At 46.9% G+C, this 27,837-nt stretch overlaps 1 protein-coding gene across 3 annotated transcripts in view; it reads left to right on the plus strand.

The window, feature by feature from the left end:
- NUP107 (nucleoporin 107) overlaps positions 1 to 27,837 on the plus strand; it is a 547,946-nt gene that overhangs the window by 103,055 nt on the left and 417,054 nt on the right. For all 3 annotated transcript variants that reach the window (XM_078676641.1, XM_078676632.1, XM_078676648.1), the window contains exons 4-6: positions 14,605 to 14,720; positions 17,424 to 17,559; positions 19,829 to 19,932. In XM_078676641.1, coding sequence (XP_078532767.1) covers positions 14,605 to 14,720; positions 17,424 to 17,559; positions 19,829 to 19,932 — 356 coding nt within the window. The remainder of the gene's footprint in view (positions 1 to 14,604; positions 14,721 to 17,423; positions 17,560 to 19,828; positions 19,933 to 27,837) is intronic.

Below are 27,837 nucleotides of genomic sequence, written 5' to 3' on the forward strand. Positions count from 1 at the left end.
GCAAACAGGTAGAACAGGTGGCTAAGCGGCCCCATATAACAGTGGACACACAGTACCCTTCATACCGACTTATCATGGCCAGGTTCCTCCGCCCGCTCGCTCCGGGCCAGCAAGTATTCTCTCAGTGGGGCCCAAATGTCCTTAGGTCGTGATCGTCCTGGAAGTTCCTCCTCATACAGAGATAATTGTTCATTACAATACGTCATATCAGTTAACCATTTAGCAGTAGTCGGGACCCGCTTCCCATCCCAGGTGAACAGCACTCTCCTCTTGGCTAACAGTAGATCGATCTGCACAAAGCGACCCATCACCCCCGTACCGCAGGCACATATCCTAGCAAGCAGAGCAATGGTGTGCATTCCAACTTCTGGCCAGTCATCTCATATAACATTTCCAGTACACCTGTCCAATATGTAAGAACCCTCTGGCAGAGCCACGCCAGATGGACAAAATCTGCGCCCTTCCGCCCGCAGCGTCTACAACAGTTGGTATCTCTAAGCCCAATTTTGTGTAGCCTCTCTGGGGTATGATACGTCTGGTGCAAAAACTTTAGGTGTATGATGCGCAGGTTGCTATTTGCTGAAAGTTTCCCCGTCAATCCACAAATCTGGCACCACATATCCACCGTAATCTGCTCATCTAAGACCCCATTCCATCTCGCCAGGCTCTTGTCTTCCGGGAATACAGATTCCCCCTGCACGGTCTGATATAGTTTAGTGAGTAGATGTTTCGTAGTGGGCGCCGTCACTACCAGCTGCAGTGATTTTGATATCGATGGTTCGTCCGGAAATGTAGTGTAGTGTTCCCTGATTGCTCTGCGCAGCCGATAACAGGTGTATGAAAATAGCGGTGTGGGATTAGAGATGAAGCTCAAGTCCTCACTAGTGATATACGTCCCATCCCTGTATAAATCACCCATTAGTGTTATACCCGCCTCCTTAAGGGTGTGCAGCGCTCCCCGCTCTTGCGCCACAGAGAGGGCTCTGTGCCCCTCTATAGGTATGTTAGGAGCGTACAGCGGGAGTTTGAGTCCTGCGGCTTGTACTGTTCCAGGCCGAGACCCTGGCATCAATAGTATTAATTTCCGATCTGGGCGTCGCCCTATGCACGTGCGTGATAATACCATGGAGGGGGACCGCCCCAGCATCACCCTCTTCGACCGCCACATGTGGGATAAAAGCGTGCGGTTTATACCAAAAATATGCGTATTGAGCCAATCCGCATAGGTAGTAGACAAAGAAGTCAGGTGCACAAAACCCGCCCTTATCAAACGGTAACGTAAGTGTGGCCCAACCGATCCTGGGCGGCTTCATACCCCACACCAATCGGAGCAATTGCGTCCGTACCGTTGTAAAAAATTGTTTATTTAAGCGAATCGGGATATTAGTAAACAAATACAAAAATTTGGGCAGGATCACCATCTTTGTCACCGCTATGCGGTCTGCTAACGACAAGGGTAACCTCACCCACCTATCAACTTGGTCCACCAGGTTAGTGTACGCTCTTCCATAGTTTTCACAAATGACCTGTGTCGGATCACGATGGATCCACACACCTAGATATTTCACCGGATCTTCTGACCACTGCAAAGGGTATTCCAATTGAGGGGACGTAGTGGCAGACGTGAGGGGAATAATTACAGATTTTTCCCAATTGATAGTGAGGCCCGAGTATAGACCATAGCGGATATATTCACGGATAACCTGTGCGAGGTATACCTGAGGTTCCCGGATATATAAGACCATGTCATCTGCGTACGCAGAGATACCCACCGGCCTATTATTAAAGTTCAGGGCCGCCGCTCTGTGTGTTTGGCGAATGCGGCAGGCAAGAGGCTCCAGTACTGTGGCAAAAATAAAGGGGGACAGTGGGCACCCCTGTCGAGTGCCTCTTTGGATGGTGAATGGCTCCGACGTTAGGCCACCCACTCTCACCCTTGCCGAGGCATCTGCATACAAAATTTGAACCCAGTGGACAAACACAGGAGGGAAACCCCATGCAATACAAAATGGAGAACATGTACTGCCATTCAATGGAATCAAACGCTTTGGCCACGTCCAATAACACAGCCACCGCGGGTAACTCGGGCTTCAATACATGAAACATTGCAAAGATCGTTCTCAGATTCCAGGACGTGGACCGGTCAGGAATGAAGCCAGACTGGTCCGGTAAAACCAGTAGAGGCATTAGAGGATGTAATTTAGTAGCTAGGATCTTGGCAAGGACCTTAGCGTCAATGGTAATTAGCGATAAAGGGCGATGCGATTCACACCGGGACGGGTCTTTATCTTTCTTTAGCAGAGTGATAATAAGCGCTTGCCGGAGCGACGGGGGAAGACGGCCAACCTCATGCGCCTCTGCATACACAGCGAGGAGATGAGGCACCAGTAAATCAGCGAAGTGCTTATAGAATTCAGCCGTCAGCCCATCAGGACCCGGAGCTTTCTTGTTAGGAAGCGACCGTATAGCATCTCTAACGTCTTGCTCATCGATAGGTAAGCTTAGGAACTTCCTATGCACATCGGATAACCAAGCGCACACTGTATCCGATAGGTAGTCTGTCAGTTCTGATTCCACCAAAGTCCCCTGAGACATGTACAGTGTTTCATAGAAATCACGGAATTGGTTTAGAATGTCGTCAGGGGTGTGGTGGTCCTCACCTAAATTGTCCACAATGCGGTCAACTAGAGGAGCCTCTGCTTGGTCATGCAGTCATTGAGCCAGGACTCGTCCGGGTCTTCCACCCTCCCCGTAGGCCCTCGCTACAAAGCATTTGGACATGTATTTAACCGCTGAGGTTGCCAGCGCATTGTACTTCTCAATGTATTCCCGAATGAGGGTGTGTGTCTCAGGTGAGGGCAGAGAGTCGTATGAGGTTTCTAATTCGCACAATTTACTTTCAGTGCGCCTCAATTGTCCCCTTATGTCACGCAGTATGCCCGCCGTTGTACCTATACAGACTCCTCGTATCGGGACTTTAAACGCCTCCCATAGGGTAGCTGCACTGTCCACTGAACCCACATTCAGATCGAAGTACTGTGTTACGGCCTTACTGATGGTATCCTCATATATCGGGTCCAAAAGGGAGTCCGCTCTGAAGCGCCAGGTAAAGGGTCGGTGGATATTGTGCGGTACTTGGAGAGTCAGCCTAACCGGATTGTGATCTGAAAGGGTCCTCGGAAGGGCGCTAACCTCAATGACCCAATCCTGCGCGTCACCGCCTATCAGCCAGTAATCTAGGCGGGACCATGTGTTATAAGCCAGTGTGATGTGTGTGCCCTCCCTGACTCCCCGATGTCATAGGCGCCAGACGTCGGCCAACCCCCACTCCTCCATAAAGTCCCGCACACACTGAGCCACTTTAAGCATACGATGACTGGCAAGGGGGGATTTATCTACAGCGGGATCAAGACCAGTATTCAGGTCACCCCGAAGTATCAAAGCTGAATTCGGCCATGCACGCAACGCCTGAAATAATGTTAAGAAGGTTGCTGGCTCGTCGACCACTGGGCCATATATGTTGGCTATACTCCCCATCACCCTCCCCAGTTTCCCCCGCGCCACAGCCCATCTACCCTCGCCATCCACCTTAGTATCTATTGGCTGAAACGGGGTACCCTTCTTCACTAAAATCAAGACTCCCTGGGCATAACTGGAATAGGAGGAGGCCAATCTAAAAGAGGCCCAACGCCGCGCGATAGCTCCCTCCGTGTGCTTAGTCAGATGGGTTTCCTGTAGTAAGACAATCTGGACTCCCTTCCTATCTAGATAAGCGAGCACCTGTCTGGTTTTCTTGGGTGTGTTCAGTCCACGTACATTCCAGGTAATACAGCCATACTGCTCACTCATCAGGTGTCACCCCTGTATGCGATCTCGAGCCAGCATCCTGCCACCATGAAAGAACATAGAGGTCAGCATGTGCGATGAATAATTGTATAGTATGCAAATAGTCAAAAGACTCAGGCCCCCCTCCCACCACCCACTTTGGCACCCCCAACCCGCCAAAGGCCCCCCCCCCCCCAGCCCCCATCCCAACAAACAGAACAAAAACCATACTAGCTTGTGGGGTGTACCCATTGGGGGTCATGGCGGCACTATGCACTTCCGGCACAAGGCGGAAGTGGGCCACCGCATACATAACAAGCTTCCTACACCTCAAAGGTCGGGAGCATGTCAATCTGAGTGTTATCGCAGGGGCGATCAGTATCGTACACCACCCATGGATCTCAAGCCCTACCACCATGCTCACCATCTCGCACGACTCCCACTAAAGGCCGAGCATTACCACAGTGTAGGAGCTATGTCCCCAGATGGGGCGAATCACAAATCATGCCATTGCCATTCTCACACAGTAATTTCACCTGTGCACCAACATTTGAAGTAAAGTAAAGGCAGAGGTCCAACAACCTGTCAAACCACTGACAACAAACCTACAGTCCAATCAGCGATGTACTCCGTCTTCAACATCAGATGCAGATCCAGTAGACTTGCGTGCGGCCTTGAGGGACTTAGCATACGCCATGGCTTGTTTCGGTGTCGAGAAGATTTTCCCGCCTTCAAACTCGCTGATCCTCAGCCTTGCTGGGTACAGCATGGCGTACGGAATATTTTCTTGCATGAGTAGCTTCTTTACATTCTGAAATTCTTTCCGCGTTGCCTGAACTTGAGCAGTGAAGTCCGGATAAAATGCCAATGGCATGTTTTGATAGACCACCTTGCCCTTTTGCCTAGTAATGCGCAAAACAGCGTCTCTGTCGCGGTAATTTAGCAGGCGGACAATGATAGGCCGCGGAGGGGTGCCCGGAGGGGGCCGCGCCGTCAGCGAGCGGTTAGCCCTCTCCACAGCAAACATCGGGGGCAGCTCATCCGGGCCGCACACCTCAAGCAGCCTGGTCTTTATATAGTCCTCCAGCCTGCCCGCATTTGTCAATTCTGGCAGCCCTAGGACTCGGATATTGTTGCGCCGTGAGCGCCCTTCAATGTCCTCGGTTTTTGCTTGGATGACCGCAAGCAACTTCGACATATCGGACGTCTTCTCCGCCACCTTTTGAAGGCCTTCTTCGGCATCCGTGATCCTCTGTTCCGCCTCACCAAGGCGCGCGGCCTGTTTATCTAGTTTGGCCGAGAACTGGTCCATGCGGCCATTCAAGGCTTCTATCTTTCCGTCTATGGCCTGAAGACTGTTTTGAATGGTGGTTAGTGCTTTTTCTAGGTTGAGTCCACTCTGCGCCGCGGCCCCTGTATCCGGGTCGGGCGCATCCGTCTGTGGCGGTTTGCCATTTTTCAGAAGTTCAAAAGTCAATTTCGGCTGGGCCCTATCTGGCTTGCCCATGCCTGGACACCGGGTGAGCCGCTATCCCAGCCCAAGCCCCCAGCTGCTCTGGTCCCCACTGCTCTCAAATGGATTCCCACTAGCAGGTGTGGGGGGGGGAAAGAAAGCAGATGTCGCCGGCCCACCACGCGGGTTCCTTCACCCCTGTGCTTCAACACAAAATGGCGCCTGTGCTCTCCGGCAACCACGCACCGCCTCCACGTCACTCCAGAGGGGCACCAATGTCGTCTCCGCTGCAGCGCTCCCCTGTCAGACACACCGCCTCACCACCTCCCCCGGGGATCCCGCCAGGCGGCGTGTACTCGCCATACAGACCCAGGCGCTAAATGGGCCCAGGGAGGCTCAAGGGCTGCAGTACTTGCCTCGTGGCCTCACACTCCCTAATGACCAGGACATCCCCCAGCCTCTGGGGTTCAGTTAGCCAGTCAAGTATTGATGGCAGGGCTCTCGCCAATTCCAGCCGTCACTTACAAGCCCCCGTACGAGAGTCGCGGCCCAGTTATGGCCTACCGCACCTCCAGCAACCGGGCGCTATCTTGAAGGGACTCCCAGGTTCCTGCCTTCCCGCTGGGCAGCGCGAAACTCAAGGGGCGCCCGCTGGGCTCCGGCAGCGCTCCTCCGCTGGAGTCTGTGAGGGTGGAAAACGAAGTCCAACGATGTGCAGTTCCCGCCCCCCGCAGCTGTGTACCCTGTAATTGCAGTCCCGCAGCAAGTGACCAATGGCGGGGGGGGGCGCGCAGTCTTCTCAGCGGCCTAAGGTAGCTCGAGGCCGCAGGCAATCCACTCTCCGGCTGTCGTGCACTCACCCTCACGTCGCGGAGCACCAGGGGCAGTCCAGCGTGCCCCCTCTCCACACGAGTCGTCTTTGGCAGTCGGGCGCGGGCTCCGCAGCGGGCTCTCCCACGTAGCACCGAGCAGGCGATACCAGCCGTTGTCAGCGTGCCGCTTGTCCCCGCACCCCGTGCAGAACCAGGCCACCGGTCCGGGGCAGGGGTGCAGCGACGCAGCGCCACTCAGCCGCAGCAGACCCCTCAAACAGCACCTGGTGGTGACCGCAATACACTCCCCTTCAAAGGAGCAGCATCAGACCCCTAAAATGCAGGATATTGTAGGATTTCTCGCGGTGGCCGGCGGAGCAGCCTCACAGTGCTGCCATCTTGCCGCGTGCCAAGCCACGCCCCCCTAGAAATCAGGTTGCACAGCTTCTGAAGGAGGGAGAAGGCAAAGGACAGGTGGGGTGAATGGCAGGAAGCCATGTGTTTTTTATTTTTATTTGGGAGAAGGAGGAGGGGCCATTTTATGTACGGTTCCCCTATTACTCCTCTTCCTCTGCATAGGAGTTGAAATCGGGGTCAGATGACTTTGGGGGTCAAACAGAATCTAAAAAAAAAAATTATAGATGGGTAAAAAGTGAATTACGGGAGTGTTATTCACCTCTGGGTTCTAAGTGGCATCCTAGACAATTCGAGCATCGCTCTCGTTGTCTATTTGTGGTCACCCAGAATCCCTTGATGAAAGACATCCCCGCAATTTACTGTTACCCATCTATCATTCTAGGTATTTAATTAGTAGTTGTTCAATAAATCCTAGTCTTCAGTGAAGTCGTTCCAGCAGACATCAACGAGGAAAAAACTAGTGATTGGTTTAGCAACAATGAACCACAAAATCTGGTGTTCTTGTAAACCTGGCAATATATTTTTTCAGTTCCCTAAGCCTTTCATTGTAAAACAGACTGTAGGTGGCGTCGGTCGACTCTGTGTGGTGTCGTAGGCACAGTGCATCGTCGTGACGTCTGTGTCGTTAATCTAACCCCCACTCCGGCGTGCTGACGTCTGTTCTTTTCGCGCCAGGCAGCGCAGATCCGTTGAATAGAGCTACCCCCTGTCACTTTTTGACAGTTTTTTCAACCTATTGTCGACTCCTTCTGGTGTGTTAAGAATGCCCCGTAGGAAGACTATGGGGTTCAAGCTGTGCTGCACCTGTCACCACGCCATGTCGGTAACAGACCTCCACCACGTCTCTGGTGCCTGAAGCGCGACCACAACATGAGGTTAAGCTCCGATTGGCGGACCATGGTACCAAAGGCTTTAAGGGAGCGGTCTCTGAAGCTGCTCATGGCCCGGCACGCACCAAGGAGGCTGCCTCGTCGATCTCCCGGTTTGCCGAGAGGAAAGTCTGAGCATCTCTCTGGGGGCTCGGAGTCCTCTTTGTCGAAGTCGTCAGGTAAGAGACACCACAGGAAGTAGAAGCGTGAGACGGAGGAGCCTCTGCCATCTAGGACCCGTTCTGCGGATTGGGTCGCTGGGTTGACTCCGCGTCTCTCTCCCTTTGCAGGGACAGGAGCGCACCCCACCCAACTTAAGGAATTTTATGACACCATGTGCACTGTGTTTGGGTGGCCTGACCCTGCCAACGCGCCTTCGGGCCCCGCAGTGCCAGGTGATGGATATCTCATGACTCCCGTTCTTTCGGCCCTGGCCACGGCCTCCTATCGGACCCGTTCCTGGATCCAGACAGACGCCGGTTGCACCACTCACAGCGCCTCCCCCCCCATCCTCCCCCCCATCCTCATTCCAGACGATATGGAGCCAGTCTGGCGTCTGCCGAGGCCAGCGCTGACGGAGCCGTATGGCTACATACTGTCTAACCAGCCCCTTTCTGAAGATTTAGGGTTTGAGGGAGAGGATTCTGAGGGGTAGAAGGATCCCTTAGAAGTTCTGCAGCCCTAGGACAAGGACTGGTATAAGGATTTCGGTGATGCCAGTGGCCTGAATACCTCCCCAGATTCTGCCCTGCTGTCTCCTCCTAACCTGGCTATGAGAAGGGGACATCATTTGCTATGGTGTTACGTGGTGAAGAAATCAAGAAACCTTCTTAGGGGTCCCACTGATACTTGGTCCTTTTAAACCAACAAAGAAGAAATTGGCACAGAAGCTGAAATATAAAAGAGCATCTTTATTAACCTCGAATGAGTGAGACTATGTCACACAGAAGCCTTAGCAACTGAATGAGGCAGTCTGAGGAGTGCAGAAAACAGAGGCCTTATATATGATTAGGGTTACATAGTCAGCATAAGACCAAGGGGCAGTCCTGGCTCATGTAAGCATGCAAAAATGACTAAGACGGGCATTCAAGATCTGCTTGCTCAACAAAGTGGGAGGAGAGTTACTTCTCCACACAGCAGCAAAAATAGCATGACAGTTATACTAGAGAAGCAGGTGCATTCTACTAGCTAAGCCCTTCTGGGCATGTGCAAAGGTGGAAGATGCTAAATATAGTTTGTTTCTAGGCAGATTACAAGAGCAGTCAACACTGAGGGAGGACAGAGCACATGGCGAGCATGTGGCAGCACATGGCTAACTAAAATGGCTTAACAGGTTGCGACACTAGAGGTGAGTGTCGTCTCTCCGAGCACAACCAAATGGACGTAGGCACGTCTTGAAAAATATAATCAAACTTCAGAGGGTCATGATTTCCATCATATTTTATTCCATGTTTCTTCACAGGAAATGATAAATATCATGTAGCTGATTGTTGGTTAAACATCTTTAAACTTCCCAAAATTTTCAGAAGACCATTGAGAAATCACCCAATGCATTTCGGACTATTTCAGTCCTTCAGGGGTAGTTTGAATACTCAGAAACGAACAGCGGGTAGGCGCGGTTCGGCTATCTTTGCACCATGGCGTGTTTCAAGACGTGCCTACGTCCATTTGATTATGCTCGGAGAGACGACACTCACCTCTAGTGTCGCAACCTGTTATTTGATTACCACACCTTGTCGGGAGTGATATCTCTGGTGCACACCACAACCTAACCACATCCACAACTGCGGAGTGCATAACCTCTACTGCATTTTAACTAAAATGGCTGCTAGAAATACAAAATGGCTTTCAGCTCATGCTAACAAATCCGTCCAATATTTAACAGTGGGGCTGTGGAGGTCCTGGACTTGCAGCTTCCTACAGTGGTTGTTAAGATGAATGTCTTGACGGAGGTCCTGCAGCCTGGTATCTCCTCATTGGAACCCTTGCTGCCTTTTAACGAGGCCTTAACAGGCGTCCTTCTCGTCACCTGGTCCAAGCCCAGCACAGGGGCTGCTGTGAATAGAACAATTGCCTGCCGCCATCGCCCTGCACCATGTGACCCAGTTTTCCTTACTTCACCCTATCAAAGCTTGGTGGTCCAGGCTTCCATGTCCCGTGGTGCGTTCCATTCCGCCCCTCTGGGCAGAGAATCCAAACGGCTGGAGAACTTTGGGAAGTCATTTTTCTCTTCCGCCAGCCTTGCATTGTGGTCGGTGAACACCGCATGCCTTTTGGGACACTATTCCCATTCTATATGGGATACGGTTGTCTGGTGCTGCCCAGTATCTCGGAGGAGGAGGACTAGATCCTGCTCTCCCAAGCAATATCAGACTGGAGAGAAGCAGTGAAGTTCGCCATACGCTGTGGCTTGGACACGACAGACTCGCTGGGCAAAGTGATTTCTTCAAAGGTGGTTATTATGCCCCATGCCTGGCTGAGGACGTCCGGCTGTTTGGGGGATGTCCAGGCCAACATCACGGACAGGCTTTTTGATGGCTCACGTCGTTTTGGAAACAAGGCTGACGCAGCATTTGAGCTCTTCAAGGATGCGCAGGCTACGGCCACACCCTTGGTCCTCAGTACTACACCCTGCCTGCGTCTGCTTTTCACTCCTTTTGTGGCTACAAAAGGGGCTTCCAACGAGCAGGTTCTGCAAGTTCAGCAACCTCTGTGGGGCCGGGCTGCAGTTCAGCCCGTCCTCGAGGGTTGCGAGGCCAGAAGTCGGACCAAGCCACCATCCCCACCTCCACCACGAAACCTTCCTAGTCCGGTCCTTCGGTGTCACAAGCATCCAATGGGTGGCAGGATACGCCATCACCCCCACCACTGATGTGATATCACCTCGGACAGGAGGGTGTTGCAGATAGTCCGAAGGGGTTACTCCCTCCCATTCAAGACTACACCTCCCTCTATGCCTCCAACTCACGATGGACTGACAGGGGATCATCTTGTGCTACTCCGGTAGTAAGTCAAACTCTCTTGGCCAAGGGAGCTATAGAGAGGTATCCTGGGCAGAAATAGGCTGTGGTTGCTATTCCAGCTATTTGATGGTTCCAAAGAAGGACTGAGGACTCTGTCCTATCCTCAACCTCAGATCCCTCAACTACTTCCGCAAGAAGGAGAAATTAAAGATCCTCACTCTGGCTCAGGTACTGTCTGCTCTAGACCTGGGAGACTGGATGGTAGCGTTGGACTTACAGGACCCCATATTCCCGTCCTGCTGGCCCATCGTCACTACCTGCAGTTTACAGTGGTCCAGGAGCACTTTCAGTTTGCTGTGCTCCCATTGGCCTCACCAGTGCCCTGCAGGTGTTCACCTAGGTGATGGCGGAGGTTGCAGCTCATCTGCGGAGATCAGGGGTTCCAGTCTTCCCCTATGTCGACGACTTGTTGTTGAAGGTGGGCTCGTCCCAGGCAGTCGTCTCCTATCTCCAGACTACGGCGAACCTCTTGCATTCACTGGGGTTCACTATCAACATGCCGAAGTCACACCTGACTCCCTCTCAGACGCTCCACTTCATCTGAGCAGTTATGGACACGGTGCAGTTTCGGGCTTATCCTCCCGAGCGGGAAGTACAGGATATTTGGGCTATGATACCAATATTTCAGCCTCAATCATGGATTTTGGTGAGAATGACTGAGGCTGTTGGGCCTCATGGCCTCTTGCATTCTTTTTGTGGACCATGCCAGATGGCCAAGGCGTGCTCTGCAATGGTACCTGAAGTTCCAATGATCACAGCATCAGGGAAATCTCACCAACCTGGTCCAGATCTCGTAGGGAACTGCGAAAGACCTGCAGTGGTGGCTATCAAACCGCAATGGGATCAGAGGCAGACCCCTTCCCTTTCCCATCCAGAACACACAGTAATGACGGATGCCTCCCTTCTGGGATGGGGCAGCCATCTGGGAGAGGTGGAGATCAGAGGACTCTGGTCTACGGCTCCATATAAACCTGTTAGCGCTTCAGGTGATCCAGCTGGCACTAAAAGCCTTCTTGCCATCCATCAAGGGTAGGCTAGTTCACGTGTAAACAGACCACACAATCGCCTTGTGGTAGTGCAACAAGCACGGTGGGGTGGGGTCCTGGACCCTGTGCCAAGAGGCTTTGTGGTCCTGGATGTGGCTGGAACAGCAGGGCATAACCCTGGTGGTTCAGCATCTAGCTGGTTCTTTTAATGTCAGAGTGGATGAACTCGGTCGAAGGCGTCTAGTGGATCATGAGTGCATCTCCATCTGGTGGTGTGGTGAAAGGACTCTTTCAACTGTGGGGAGAGCCTTGTTTAGATATGTTTGCCTCTGCAGAGAATGTGCAATGTCAGCAGTTTCCAAGGCGGCTCTTGCTCAGCAATGCTGTCAAGAGTGTGTCGCCGGCCTCCTGTACGCCTTTCCACCCATACCACTCCCACGCACAGTGCTCAAGAAGATCTGAAGCAACCGGGCACAAGTCATTCTTGTCGCTCTGGACTGGGCACGGAAAGTCTGGTAACCCGAGCTTCTCGCAATGAGCATCGATCTTCCGATCAGGCTGCCCCTACTGGAAGATCTCCTGTCGCAGTAGCAAGGGAAGGTTCTCCACCAGAACCTGTCCACTCTCTGCCTCCTTACGTGTAGATTGAGCGGTGACAGCTGACAACCTCACAGTCTTCGGGAGGAAGGTCAAAAGCTATTCTGGCTGCCAGGCGTCCCTTCACGAAGTCCGAATAAGCCTATATATGGTCCAAATTTTGTAAATATTGTACAGACCGATATATTGACCCTCTATCTACATCTTTTTCGGATATCTTCTGTCCATACTTCCTTGGCCCAGCAGGGCTCTGGTCTGGGCACCTTGAAGGGCTATCTTTTGGCCCTTTCCTTTGGCTGCCTGATCAGCCTTCTCTTTTCAAATCCCTTCTGGTGCAGAATTTATTCAACGGGTTAACTCACTTGTTATCTCCTTCACCCTTTATTATGCCACAGTGGGACCTCAATTTGGTTCTTACCTTTCTGATGTGTGCACCGTTTGAGCCCCGGCGCCACTGCCCTCTACGGCTGCTCACCATCAAAACAGCCTTTTTAGTGGTGATAACTTCTGCCAGGAGGGTGAGCGAACTGCAGGCACTGTCATCACAGCCTCCTTACCAGACGGTCTTTCCGGCTGAAGTGGTGCTTGGCACAAGGGCATCCTCACTACCTAAGGTGGTAACATCCTTTAATATAGGGCAGTCAGTTACTCTCCCCACCTTCTATGCACATTCGCACCCTTCCAAGGAAGAGGAGCGTCTCCATTGTCTGGACCCAAAAAGAGCATTATCCTTCTACCTCGATCAAACCAAAGATTTCTGGGTGGATGACCAACTCTTTATAGGGAATGTGGGTGCAAAGAAAGGGCGTGCTGTCCAAAAGGGGACTATTTCCCGCTGGGTTATCCTCTGTATCAAAATCTGTTACGCCTTAGCGGAGAAAGATCCTCCTGAAGGGCTTAGAGCCCATTCCTCTAGGGCAAAAGCAGCCACCACAGCTCTCCAGCGTGGTGTTCCCGTCTCAGACATCTGCCAAGGAGCTACCTGGGCATTGCTGCACACATTTGCCAGACACTACTGCTTGAATTCCCAGGTTCCCAGGTTCACCTGTTTTGGCCGCTCTGTTTTTCAAGATTTCCTTTCCGTAGTTCCTCGTTTGGGAATGGCATTGCTTGGGTATCTGTTCAAAGGTAAGGAATCTACGGCTAGATGTCTCTCTTAGATGAACATGTTACTTAAATCTGGTAACGCCTTATCTGGTAGAGACATGAGCTAGCAGCAGATTCCGTACCGATTTTCCCCCACACCCCCCCTCACTGCGGATTAGTTCTAGTGTCGAGCGCTTTTCCCTTCAGAGCTCTGGTTGCCTTTTTAAAAACACCATGGTGAGTCACTTCATGGCTCTGCATTTCTGGCGCAGAAAGTCGGGAAAAGCACTGACGTCAGCGGGTCGGAGTGGTGGTTATATTGACGACAAACGTGACTCCTACGATGTCATGCAGAGTCGACCGACACCACCTACCGGAACTCAGGGTAACTGCTATCTAAAATCTTCTGAATCCAGCCTGACTCCTGAAAGTTCAAAGGTAAGGATTCTGCGGCTAGATCATGTCTCTACCAGATAAGGTATTACCGATGGTAAGTGACTTGTCCTTTAATTACAATGTGGTCTTCCTTGATTTAATTTGGTTGATTTCTGGGATAATAGCAGAAATTGTATGTGTAGTTGTCCAGAAAAACTATCCAACCACTAGATTTGTCTTGATAGCTTGAAGTTAAATCTGCAAGTAATTGCTCATTTAATTTGCTTGATTTCTGAGATAATAGTACATTGCACATGTAGTTGTCCAAATGTACTGTACCACCAATAGATTTGCCTTTATAGCTAGATGCTAAATCAGCAAATCGTTTCTCTCCAGTGCTTTTTAAGCACTGTCTAAGCAGCCTTAATTTATTCAAGGTGTCGAGTTATAATGCAATAAAATGAAAGTCTTTTTACGATAAGTGATTCTTTTTGTTTTTTAAATCTTAAGTGCATTGCCGTGTTGAAAATACAGCTACGGAATTCATAATCTTAATATGTAATGCTGTCCCTGTTTGTGTAATAACATGGTGTTTGATCAGTTTTGCAGAATCCATCCAAATCTCGGCATATAAACATATGGTGGTATATGGATGGCCAAACCGGTTGTAGAGAGAACATTACTTTAACAATTATTTGTATTTGCTTTGCGGAATTTGCCACTGTAATTGCATTGTATTGCAGGAGACTTTTGCAATTAAATGTCCAAAATCTTGAGCAACAGTGAGTGACTTGTGGATCAATAGGAAATGGAAAAGTTTGAGACTTGTGCAGTAGGAGCAATGGGTATATGCATGCATGGAGAATCTATTTTTGGTATGGGATGGTCTTCGGGGCGTAACAGAATAGGTAGTTCTCAAGAGAGCTGAGAGCATCAGTTGAAGGTAGCTTTCCAAGATTAGCAGCTTTCCTATTATACCAAGGTGCATTAACTAATTTTACATGTATTCCTGTTGTAGCACTGGACCGCCAGGATCCCTGATTCTATCTCTGATCCACCATTGGTGTAGCTTGGTTTGAGCTTTGTGGCGAGAGGGCGAGTGCTCACAATTGTGTGGTACTCCTTGTCTACTGTAAAGCTGAAGCTGTCCTGTATTTTCAGTGACTCCACAGACCCGCAGCGCTACAAGACAGCCTGATGTTTCTGCTATTCTAGGAAGTGGAGGCAGGTCTACTCATGTGACGCAGACTCCGGGGCGCCTTGGTAATCTGTCTATGGTGAGTTATTTCCCATCCAGAACCAGTACCTGGTGTAAGGTAGGAAATCCTAATGATCCTGTCACTAAACAACTTGTTCATTTTAATTCTATCTCCTGCTTGGAACATTCCTGGGAGCAGGTTTAATGTTTTTTTTGTTGTTTTCTGTCACCCATGAAATTCTACTTTTGTAGTTGTCAAATGACAAGTCTGAACAACAGGATGTGAAATTGTTCTTGATTTAATCCTATTGAAGTGCATATTTCTTTGTTTGAGAATCACATCAGCCTTTATAGTTGAAACTCCTTATGGCACAGATTGCAGACTGTTTGTGGCATTGGTGAACTTTCTGGTCATAAAATGGTGTAGTGATCTCCATTTTCAGAGGAACGGTAAAGATCTGCATTATCATAAAACCCATGTGTCCAATGATATTGGGTGTTGCTGCAAAATGCAGAGACAAAGTAATGCCTTTTTACAGGTATCCAGGCTGAGTTTGTGTTTGCAGACTGAGCATGCAGCTACCCTTTAGAAGTCATGCTGAGCCACATTCACATACAGTTGAAGCTGTTCAGAGAGCAATAAGGGCAAATTAACCTAGCTTAGAAGATAGATGGGTGTCCAGATATAAAATTTGGCAGGAAATGTGATGATAAATATACAGGGCATAATGCAGATATAAAACATTGTGAAAACGTGCCTAGTGAGGTACAAATTCCTGACATTGTAAAGTAACGAAAGTGCCCAACCTATTGGATTACTCTTGCTCATTAGATGTGTTCAAGTTACATGGAACAGTGACATTGATTACATTTATAATCTATCTGAATTACTTCTGTCCCTTGTTCTCAAGAGTACAAAGTTTTACGGATGTGATTATTCATAACTCGCAAACACAATGAGATGATGGACGGACTTAGGGGTTGAGTGTCTGAAAAGTTTCAGCACTCCGTCCATCATCTCCTTGTGTTTGCTTTGTTCACCCTAAGTTGGCAGGATATGTCAGACGTCGGTCCCTTGCTCACTTTGCCACTGGATTCAAGCTTGCCTGGCTGATGAGGGTTGTTACCCCGAAACCGGTCCCAGGATGCGTGTTTCCGGTCCAGGGAAGACCTGGCTTGGCTGGACTGTTCTCATGAGGCACAGGGTCAAGACTGATTTGCATATAGCTTTGACTGAACTGGGGTGGCGAAGTGACCTAAAGAACGATGATGGATTCAACCCAGTTCTATGACTGGGGGTGAGTGTCTGAAAAGATTCAGCGCACCGTCCATCATCTCCTTGTGTTTGCATTATTCATGTCTCTTCATGAAAGGTATATACTCTGCTGTAGTGGCTGAATTTTGGCTTTTGACCCCATTGCGTATTATGAAATGTTGTTTCTCAGACTCAGTACATATTTGAAGATTTATGTTATTGTGGCATCCATTTTCCTTTTCGGTGCTTAAGAAATCCTTCAAAGAGGTGGGGTTACATGTTTTGTAGCACTTGTGAACAACATGTCTAGATCTCATTCCAATTCCTCCTGGAGTGTTTTCCTGTCCTATTGTCTCACCAAACTCATATGTTTGAATCGTTTCGATAACAACACATGACTTTTGTTCACATAAGTGAGGCTGAGTCTGTAGTCGGACAATCTCGTTCAGAAAAACAAATTTTAAAAAAACGGCATTTGCAGCTGCGGCCCTTCACATGAGCGGTTTTGGCCCAGAAACACACAGGTTTTTGGTATTTCGTATCATGATCGTAACTACAAACTGGTACCTGCTGCCATAGCTTCCAGTTGTACATTATGGATAATTCACCAGAAGGCCATTTTTATCTCCAGTTCACCCACCTTCTGCTTATTCCTGTTTCCTTATCTTAATGTTTGTTGGCTTGGCTGTTCTTTGGAACATCTTAATTAATCAGTGGCTGCCCTAGAATAGGAATTGATTGGGGGCAGGTAGAATGAAACCATGTCATTGAAATAATTGCACAGCATCCTTTCTGTCATTTTGTGACTTTCCTTGCTTTGGTGAATTGTCATCCAGCCATTAGAAAGTAAAGGCAATTATCAATCATATCTCTGCTCTCTAACCAGCACTTTGACTCAAATAGATTGAATCATTGTATGCTTAGTTTGAAAACAGTCTACAGTGAAAAACCAGGCAAATTTAAACAAAAGCAAAAAATGCTGTATTTTAAGTATCCAGCATATATAGTTCAGCACCAGTGAAGGGATAGTCGCTGTTGACTGGTGCTGTTGAGCCAACAGAATCTGGATGTAGGTTAGAACGCCCTCAAAAATGTCAGTTTTGTTCATTTTTTCTTCACCCTTATCAGTGATTAAATCTACTAAGGGTTTCCCTCCATTTGCATTCGTCAGAAATGTGTTAGTACTTGCTAAATGAGTTGGAGTTGACAAGTGGATATTGACATTTTCAGTTTGCAAGGTATTTTAGTTCTTAACTAAATGTCCAGATGGTTTGCTGTAATTTGTTTTAAGTGAAGACCCATACCGTGAGTGGAAAAAAAAGTTGATGCTCAGCAGTGCCAATATTTAGCAGCAGTCACGATATAATTATCCAGATCCATATATCCGTAGAGCTTTGTTTTAAATAAAGTGCCCATGAGCAATATCGTAAAAAGGTGGAGATTCTTCTTCTTTTCTTTTTTACCTTCTTGTTGTTTCTTTGTTGTCTTTTTCTTGCTCACACAATGTGTTTATCTTCTATTTTTTAGTTATCCAATCTGGATGAGAGTAATTGGGGAACTACCTTTACGCCGCAGAGAACTGGAATTTTGGACTCTTCCAGTTTCACTGAGGAAGTCACCATGAGTGCAGTGTTACTACAGGAAGAAGATCCTGGGGAAGCTGGTAAGATGCACTTTCATTTTTCAACAGTTGTATAAATCAAAATATTTTGAACACCTTCCTCCGGAGTAGGCATTGTTTCTCAACTCAAAGAGCACAGGCTATCACCTGCAGGGGGTCAGACAGGTGTCCGTGGGTTGCAAGCTGGATGATGCCACTCAGCCAGCACCCTAAATCGGTAGGTTTTTCAAGGGGCACATCTACGGTGCCGTCTCGGTGGATATCATAATAATTCTAGTTCTGGTAACAGTACAGATTTATTAAGACACATTGTTTCATACCAAACACCATAGGTTTCAGTAAAATCATCATGTAGCTGGGAAATTTGTCCAGTGCCCAGTACATATAATTAAGATGGCCTCTCTGATCATTCGTACCATCTAATAATGTGAACTAGTCAGCACAGGGGCATAGCCGCTCGTGCAGATATAACCTCACATACAATATAATGCACCCTGCAGCAGGATAGCTAATGATTTAGCATAGCCCTGCCTCCTTTGATATTCAACCCTGGCTTCCCCCAGACCTGGGAGATTCCACCCACTGCCCTAAGGCACATTTCCCACCAGGACAGGCTGGAAATTAGGTATGCAAGAAGGCATGTTGTACCACCAGGATAGTCAAACCTCCAAGGTGGGCTGCTCGATGTGCTCCACGAAAGAAGGATTCCACCATCTTTTTTTTGGTGGAATTAGGAACTCTGGAACCGGGTTATGCCCACTCCCCACTGGAAGTGGTCTTATAAGGGTGTAGTGACCCCAAGGGTAAGTAGCCCATTGGCTACTATTCTTCACTCCTTTAAATGCCCTTAAATTCAGTGGTGTGCCCCTGACACCAGGAATGCATATTCTCCTGACCAAAGAAGAAGGAAAAAGAGCCTAAGGAACGCAAGAACTGTGGATTAGGTGTGGATTTGGAACCAAACCCTTCCTGCCTGCTCCTGTCTCGACAATTGCAAAGCTCAGACTCGTCCTTGGAGGGCTGCCAAACTGTCAAACTGCCACTTCCCTGCAGCTACCAGCCACAACGCCTGGGTCACCGATCTTTTCACCACAGGGTTCAGCGATGCAGCAGCTGCCCAGGAGGAGGTCACCGTGCTGTAGGAGGTCAGATAAGTCTTCCCACCAAGTATGGAGACACCATGACCCTCAAAAACCGTCCTGCACCAAGGTCAGGTCGACCTAACAAATGAGAGCCTCCAACACAAACTACATGCCGGACAAAACACCTCTGTACCCAAGCCCCACAGCTTGAGTCTGAGCCTACCGACAGTGCACCCTTGCTTCAGAGACCCTCAAGAACCGAACCCCCCCCCCCCCCCCTTTGGAATCTGATTAACTTGACCGCAAGTCCCCACTTGCAGTTTTTTTTGTTAGTGTTCCCATCGACTTCAGCTGTAGCATTCGAGGCTACCTTTGCGACTAGCGCCACTGCAGCCCTACACACCAGGGCAGGTAACCTAAAACTGCTGATGGTTTTAAGGACCATGGCCCCTACTTATCCTAAGTCCAGAAGAACAACCTGGTAACTCCATTGTAAGTACCCCATGCAGTGTGCATTTCTCCCATTGGTTAACTATACCGTGTTTGAGGCTCATGCCTCAAAGCTGACAGCTGTATTTTATGAGTTTCTAATCGAGTATATTTTGCTGTCAAAATTAATATACTAGTCTGTTATTTTTCTAAATTGGCATCGAATTTCCTTATTGAGTCGGTGTCTCATTTATTGACTCTGTGTGTACAACAAATGTCTAACACTCCTCTCTGATAAGTCTAGGGCTCCTCGACCACACTACAACAAAAGGAACACATTGAGATTGTTATAGCAAGCCCCTGTATACTAATAAGGGATGCCTGTACTGACAGCGCAGTTCAACTCATTTTGTTGCACTATATGGCTAACCAGCTTCCCACATGTACCTTGTGAAACAACTGTAACAAGGAAATGCCATTTGTTAACTTTACTACTATTGATTTGCTCCATTTATTAAGGACTTGTGGTGTATGTCTTCAGTGGCACCATTTAGGATGAAAAATACCAGGGCATTCTTTAGAAGCTGGGATTTTGCTTCACCCTGCCTGAGGGATCTAAGTATATCACTGATGTAATACAATGAATGTTCGAACTTTATCTATGCACTATCTACTTGATGCATATTAGTGCACTCTCCTCATTTATTAGTTCAGTTGAAAAAGTGGTCTACTTTCATTAGGAACTATCATTTCAATGTTATTCTCACAATTGCATTTTAACTGTCTGTTTTATCTTGCAGCTACTATGAGCATGTTCTCAGACTTCCTACAGTATTTTCAGACGCATTCTTCAAGCGCTGTTTTTGAACTTGTGCAGGACTATGAAGCGGCATGTAGGGAGCAGGTGAGTTTCAGTGCCTCATATTTAGACATCGTTTGGCATTGCACTAGTTCTTCTGTTGTAGGGTTGCAACTTGGTAATCTTTTTTGCAAGTTATCAATGTTCTACAATTGTGACATTTGTTGCCTTTGCATTATTTCAACTGCACTTTGGCCTATGTTTAAGACTTGTGAAGGGCACAATAGTGCTGTAGTAATTTAGTATTCTGTTATATATGCATGGTCACTTGTGTTTCAAATTGTTCCTGAAATGGAAGAGATATATGTGGTTCTGTTATGGACTTTTAAATGTTGTTTTGAATCTCAGAAGCATGTGATCACTTAATTGCCACATGCTAGAATGCAAATTCTATTTGTAATCTAAAAACATATTGGAGAAAACGGTGGCATTGCTAAGAAACTGGTGTGTGCTGGGTAGCATATGGAGCACACAGTGAACAAACGCAGCTCTCCAAATACCCTGCTTAGAGTGTAAGATGTGAGCGACAACCTGATAGTGTTCTTAGAGTTGGCTACCAGAAATCCCAACTCTTCCAAAAGACCCCATCCATGCTTACAGCCATAGGTACTACGGACTGAAAGCATACAAGTTGAGCTTTAAGAAGGTAAAATGAAGCCTGTTGATTAACAATGTGTATACAAGAAATGTAGTACTCCTGCCTTCTGAAAGAGCTTCATAGTAATATGTAGAGTCCATGTTCATTTTCTTCCCTCTGAAGCAGGTATAGTGACCGGAGTAAAATGACAAACTGAAACAATGTAAAACTTAAGTCTGGTAGCCAGGAAAGAATTGTACTCCTGGCTAGACTTTAAAACAACTTTAAATCATTCCATGATTAAACATATACATTTCTAAGTGGGATGCTGAGCAAGACATGGAAGACTGACCTGCTTGCGAAGTAATTGGATGATCTATAGGTAGTCCAGGTGAAAGGGACAACTTCTCAGAATTTACCCGCCAAGTCGCTTAGGCCCATTGAATCATTTCCGATCATCTTGAATACTAATTCTGTTGGGCGCTTATTGCAGTTGTGCTCTCATCATTTCACTGGCTTAATGAAGCCTTGTCACCTCTGACTCACAGACTGACCAATAGCTAACCCTCAGCAAACGGGTATTCTGAACCTGTAGATTTTCAACCTTCCAAACTAGCACCACTTGAAACCTCCACCTTACTTTAATTTATCCTCTGACCTCTTTTGGCTCATTAATGTAACCACACATGACTCATGGATCATTCTTCTTTTAAATAGGATACAGTATGCACCTCAAAATGCTTTCACCTAGGAACATACAAATAATTGTCAACACCCAGCAGCCACTACGGTTTCCTAGCTATTAATGTGATTAAGTAGTGGAGTGTCGAGATTTAGATATTCAGACAGCTTTTTTAAAATAAAAAAGTATTAACGAGAATTGCAGGTTTAGACATCACAGAGAACGTTCTGACCGTTTTCTAACACACTTCCTTAAACTTTGTCACTCTGCCAACCAACTTCAAGGTTTATTTTCTTTTATTGTGGCCAGTGCCTTTAAAATTGCTGTATCAGACTTCGGAGATATTTTCAGGTACATTTTTTGGAAATGCAAAATAGCAAGAATCTGGAGTGTCTAAGCTTAGTATGTTTGCAGATGTCATTTTGAGACGTGTATCTGATAAGGAAGAGTCAGTCTCTCCACCCGCGGAAAAGCTAAATGTGTTTGGCACCGTCTCTGGCTTCAAAATGAATATTCATAAACTCGAAATGTTCCCCTTGAGAAAACAGAAAGAACAAGCAGTTTTTATGAGGGTAAACTTTCAGTTTCGTTGGGCTGATACGGCAGGCACTTATTACTGTGTGCAGCTAGCCCTGTCCAGTCTACAAACAATTTCACTGAATTTTTCTCTTCTATGAATTGCATCCCTGGCTCAAAGGAACTCTATCATGATCATTGCTCGGCAGAATAATAGCTTTTAAGATGTCCAGTCACCCTAAGCTAGCAGTTGTTTGAAGACTGTCTTTTCTATGCGAGTGCACTCAATCATTAAACAATTTAAAGCTTTGGTAAACAGCTGTATATGAAATCGAAAAAGACCCAAAATGGTACGTAATCACATACATTTACCCCTCCAATGTAGAAATGGCTGTCCCAAACATTGTACTATTACCAGGCCTCGCAGTTGCGACACCTGGTGACATGTGAGGGGGGCAGAGTGACAAACTTTGGTGTTTTCTCAACCACCGTATAGCAGGAACGTCTCTTGGCTCGTCAGGAAACATAGGTGTTGGAATTGCATTTTCTCTAGCTACGCAGGCCACAGTAGGCATATGGTACAAGATCTTTGAGATCAAAGGATTTACCTAATTTGTCTTCCCCGTCAATCCATTATGCAATAAACTCAGACTTCTCTGAAAGACTAGACAGAAGGTGCTTCACAACACTGAGGGACCATAAGTGCCTTATGTGTGGCTTCCTATTCAATAAATGACAATGTAAATCTTTTAGAAGGAGTTTGGTATTTTTATAGACACAGAGGAATACCGGTGCCTGCACCTCAGACATTGGGTACTACACCTGATGAATAAACCATATGCAAAATGTGGAGTGGAAACAGGAAAGTGATTTTCAGAACCTACAGAATACTCCTAATCGCAACCACAGTGTGGGAACTGACTGAAGTTGAATGGAAAAAGATTAATTACCAAATACACAAGACAGTATAAAATGTCACCACTGGAAGGGAAATCTTTGCAAGGTTTAATTATACTGGTATAATACTCCAGAGAAGCAGCATAGCTTGGGTAACCCCAGATTAGAGTGCGGTGAACCAGTGTTACTCTCACACACCTTTTCGGTAACTGCACAAAGTTGCAAAAATACTGGTAAGAAGTCCTGGAAGCCACCATTAAGACCTTTTGATTTCCAGTTCCCAGGGACCCTGATGTTTTTCTTCTTAGCCCACTGTGCCTGGCGCCTTTCTCATTATGGTGCTTGTAGTAGCACTTTGCACAGTTCTCCAGTGGATCTTGACTAGACTGTGACAAGTGGCAAAGCTCTCATGTAGGGATTGTATATGTCTGGCATCTGATATATCGGCATTGAAAAAATGACCATCGCCGTGTACACACGCCGGTTTGGATACAGGATTGAATACACGAGGTTGCTCGTAGAACCCGAGATATTTATGATGGTTCCACAGTGTGAAGGCTGATTCTGCCTGGTGTTATTTACCGAATTATAATAGAATGACATTGTCTCTGGAACAGTTGAAAGCGTTTTGAGGAGTTCCAAAATAAAAAGGTTTTTTTGACATGATCGTGACTCTATAAGGCTAAAAGTGAGAACTACCAAGGCCCTGAAGAAGTCATTGGGCAAACTTCCCCTGACGAAACACGTGTTGGCGTTTGGCTGTTTTAAACTGTATCAAGATTGTATTGCTGTATCCACAAGTCTTCACGAACACCTATGGATTGAGAATAAAAATAAGGATTTTCTCACAATTTGGATGTGCTGATATGGTCAATTATTTGTGAATTGATATTATCTATAATACTCACAGATATATGTACTTTGTGCTCAGGGAATCTTCTTGAATTTCTTCTATTGTGACGGCATTACGTTGTAATTGCTGTCTTTTGACAGCGTTAGGTGGTAGCTGTCTTTGGTTCCCTTGATGCCACTTTGAAAACAATTTTTTTTTTCCTCCTACTATTTGCCATTTGGACTATGCGCTGTTAAAACCTCACCATCTGTTGCTTTAGACTGTTAATAAATATGGCACTATTAGTAAAACTGCCTCCAGACATCTTGGATCATTTTAAAATTGCCTTCTTCACTCCCTCCTAATGTTTGAAAGTTGTTGCATCCACCATTTTGTATTAAAGATGTAGGCATAGAAAACTATATTGCGGGCATCTTTGCGTATTGGATGCTTTAGAAAGATAGGACTTTAAACTACAGTTTTTCAGGTGCATCAATCTCTATATGGAATTAGCTTCATCTGAAAAGCTGTTAAAAGCCTTTCTCTAGCATTTGGCTGTGTTAAATCTTTTCTTCCGAGGGCGAGTGTAATTCTACTCTTAAACCATATAGGCTGCTAAGTAATTAAGGTAGGGGTGGGGATGTACACGTTGGTGTTTGCTATCACAAGTTTTGTATCACAAATGGTAACAGTTCCCAAAGTAATGAGCTCCGCAGCCGTACTCTAGTTGCGAGTCAGGGCCAAGATGGGCGCCTATTTATAAGAGAGGAGGAGAAGGCAAAAAAGAAGAAGAATGGGGAAGGGGCGAAGGGGAATGGAGATGTCTCTAAGTGATCAGGTTGGGATTAGATGACGTTGGGGAATTTCTCTTTTAGATATTAGTTCCCTCACACACTCTTGCGAGTGTCATGCTTCATCATAGGGCGTTGCTCCTCGTGGGAGTGGCGTTGCAGTCCTCCTCGGGCCCCTCGAGAGGGCTCTTTAGGAGACGCCTCAGTTGTGCATGTGGGTGTGTGGGCCTATAAAAAGATGTGTGTGTGATTTCTTAAAAGAGGTATTACCCTACTGGTACCTAATGAACATACTTTTATTCAGGGAGGTAATGCTTGGATGTATATAAAAACGCTGAAAGCGAAGCACCCTCATAAAACAAATGAAATGGAGGGGAGAGTATTGCTCTGCTGCTTACTTAAAACTCCATGCGTATGTGTGGTAGTGAAAGTTTGATTAGTGAGGTCGACATGTTTTGCGCAGTGTTTGTCCCTAATGGATCCTCATGCGCCTCTTCAGGAAGGTGTCAAGGTGAGAAAAAAACAATAAAATTAGGGTTCAGGTACGGCGACACCCTATAACCCTATGGTACCTATAGTAAGGTGGAATTACGCATGAGTGGCGCAGTGGAACATCAATTGTATGGTCTTTCAATTAACCTGAAAGAAAAGATAAAACATCGAGAATACAGGAGAGACAAATCCAGCGACACAGCAGAAGAAAATGTTGCTGTATCGTGTCTTGTTTTAAGGTGGAATATGAAGGGTGCATGAGGTGGTGCCCCTATTATCCCAACCGACGAGAGACGTAGCATAATGACCACTGCTAAATTTTGTAGGTCAGCGCGTACCTGTGCTGCGAGCATACATAGTACATGCAGTGATGGAACCGGAGCTTGAAATAAGCTTCCTAGTTGACACTATGACATGCTTAGCAAACACATATAATCAAAGCATTGCTGCCGTGTGGGCGTAGCAGCCCGTTACCCTCTACACACGTAGACAAATGCAAATTCAAACATGAATACGAGTGACAGAAGTGCCGGATGGTGAGGTCATTGACTGTAGGTGCATGTGACTGCCCAGTAAAGCTACTTCACTCGAATACTGGGAAAGTAATGCATACCCCGTAGAAAGTTATGGAGTGCCTCTTTGGCAAAGTCACCGGTGCAGAAGCCGCCCTAGGGAGACAAGATTGTGCTGCCATTAGTCTAGGGAGAAGCATTGACAATGCTCTCGAATCTGTTGGTCAAGCAGCAGAGAAATACTCACAGTTATGGCTTCAAGTCACAACCTATTACCTGCCCCAACCGCTCATGGACGGCCGGAGAATGCAAAGTACACATTATCCCATTTAAATAGTCCTGTAATGCAGCTGGCGGGAGAAGTACTGGGCGTGTGGGCGGAAGTACTAGGCTCGGAAGCCTCCGCCTAGCATGATGGGTTTGCACAAAGCTGAATGTAATTTCTCTTATAAATAGGCGCCGATCTTGGCTATGAGCATTGGTACTGGACCCATCTTTTCAAAAACGCTCCCCGTCCCCCGTGTGTTTGAAATGCCTTCACCAGTTGCCTACTTGGAATTGCAGGTAGTTCCATACTTAAATTACTGGCAGGTGAAGGTTGCGACCCCCTTCACTGCTCCCGGCCTTTCTGCAGTGCACCATGACTCTTGTTCACAACCTTGTCTTCTCCATTAATCTTCAGAAGTCGCACCTTGTCCCCACTCTGGGGTTGAACTTAATGATGCAGTACTGAACGTGAATTATATGATAAACATTCCCTCTCAGAGGATTGCGGATATTCCTACATGATTCTGTCGGGGTGGGCCTCAGCTAGGCCTACCAGTGCTAGGGGTTCGCCCGTCTCTGCACAAAGTCCTCAGACCAATAGGATAGAAGTTGGCACAGAAACTGAAATATAAAACAAAGTTTTATTAAACTTCATGAGGTGGAACTACATTCACACAACACCCTTCGGTAGTGTATGAAATAGCACACTGAACAGAAGGAGCATGGTCCTTTTATACCCACACAGGGGCTCAAAAGAAGGCGGTACAAGTACAGAAGAGACGGGTTACATACATAAAAGGTCATACAGAAATGCACAGTCAACAATAGGGAGGAGCTAGCAGCTTGCTGACGCTGGTAAGAATACCCTGACATTTACAGACTAGAACAGGTGTATGGACAGTCAGTCTCCTTCTGCGCATGTGCAGAGTAGCAGAGTCTAAATATAGTCTGTCTATGAGCAGAGTACAAGAGCAAACAGCAAGGAAGGACAAAGCACATGGTGAGCACATGGCTGACAAGATGGCTGCCGAATACAAGATGGCTTCAGCTAAATGCTAACAATGATCACTGCCAATTTACAACAATTACAATGTTTGAATCCGACTCCAATCCTCGTTCCACAGGTCCTATGCTTCTTGTATGTGTTGGCCTTATGCATCCTGAGGAGCTTGCCCACCAGATGGCGAATGAGGGCTGTCACTGTTGCCTAAAAAGATAGTAGCTGCATTGTTAGGGAAGTCTCTCCGCATGCATAGAGATTTTCTGTGTTGTCTTGCTCAACCTCCAGTGGCAGATATCCCCTCCAAACGGAACATGGGTGGTCCATCAGTCCTCCACAGTCTGAGGCCATCATTGTTATGGCTGCCTTCTTAATGGGTTGGGGTGATTTTCTATGTCAAAACAACGGCTGCACGTCCTTTTGCCGCAGTTGCAGACAGTCCTGTTTGCCTGAATGCCTTTTTTCATTTATTTTGGGCAATGTTGTCCAGGTCCTTTCGGACAACACCACAACACATTCAGTCAACAGACCGGGTCAATGTGGACTTGGTCTTAGACTTGGAGTTGGGAATCCTTACTTTTGTGGTGAGAGGCACTACAGTCCGGTAGCCCATCTGTAGGAAACCTTGAACATGAGGGCCGATGGCTTGAGTTGCCTCTGACTGGAGGATCACAAATATGATTTTCTTCCAGTAGTGACATACTTGATCTTGTCCGTATTGGAATTTCCCTACAAAGGCTGTTTGCTACAGCCCTGAACAAGAAGTGCCATCTGTCCTGTACATCCCTCCGAGTGGTTCCTGGGCAATTACATTATGTTCAATTGTTCGCAATGCCATGGCAGCTTCTCTTGCTCTTTATAGAGGCTTACTGGGGTTGGGGTGAGGGGAGGCAGAGGCGGGTTTCAACTGGTGGTCTAAGTCTCTTAAAGTGGGCTGGGTGCTTGCTTTTGAGAGTTCACACACCAGTATTCCCTGTGGGTACCAAATCTTAAGAGCATGTGCATCCAAGTTAGCTGGTTGTGGTTACTTAGGTGTCCTCATGCCATACTAGACTCACAGGCTAGACCAATTGGAGATGTGATATAGGTTTTGGGTTCGAAATTGCAAAATAACCCCTGTCCGAGCTAACGTTATTAATAGGCAACCATCTTCAGTTTAATATAAATGTGATAAAGGCTCAGAACAATTAAAGTTCACATCAACAATATTTATTTCTTCATTTGTAGTAATACATGTAATTTTTTTTTACGGTAAGATAATAATTTTCTTTTCATCATTTGCATTTTTATTTGACTTCTTTCCTACAGAAAACTTAGATTTGAAAAAGATTAGTCTGAAAAACATTTTAAAACACACTTATTCACTTAGGTTGGGGTCTATCCA

Source organism: Lissotriton helveticus, chromosome 1_1 (genome assembly GCF_964261635.1).
Source record: "Lissotriton helveticus chromosome 1_1, aLisHel1.1, whole genome shotgun sequence".
NCBI classification, from domain to species: Eukaryota; Metazoa; Chordata; class Amphibia; order Caudata; family Salamandridae; genus Lissotriton; species Lissotriton helveticus.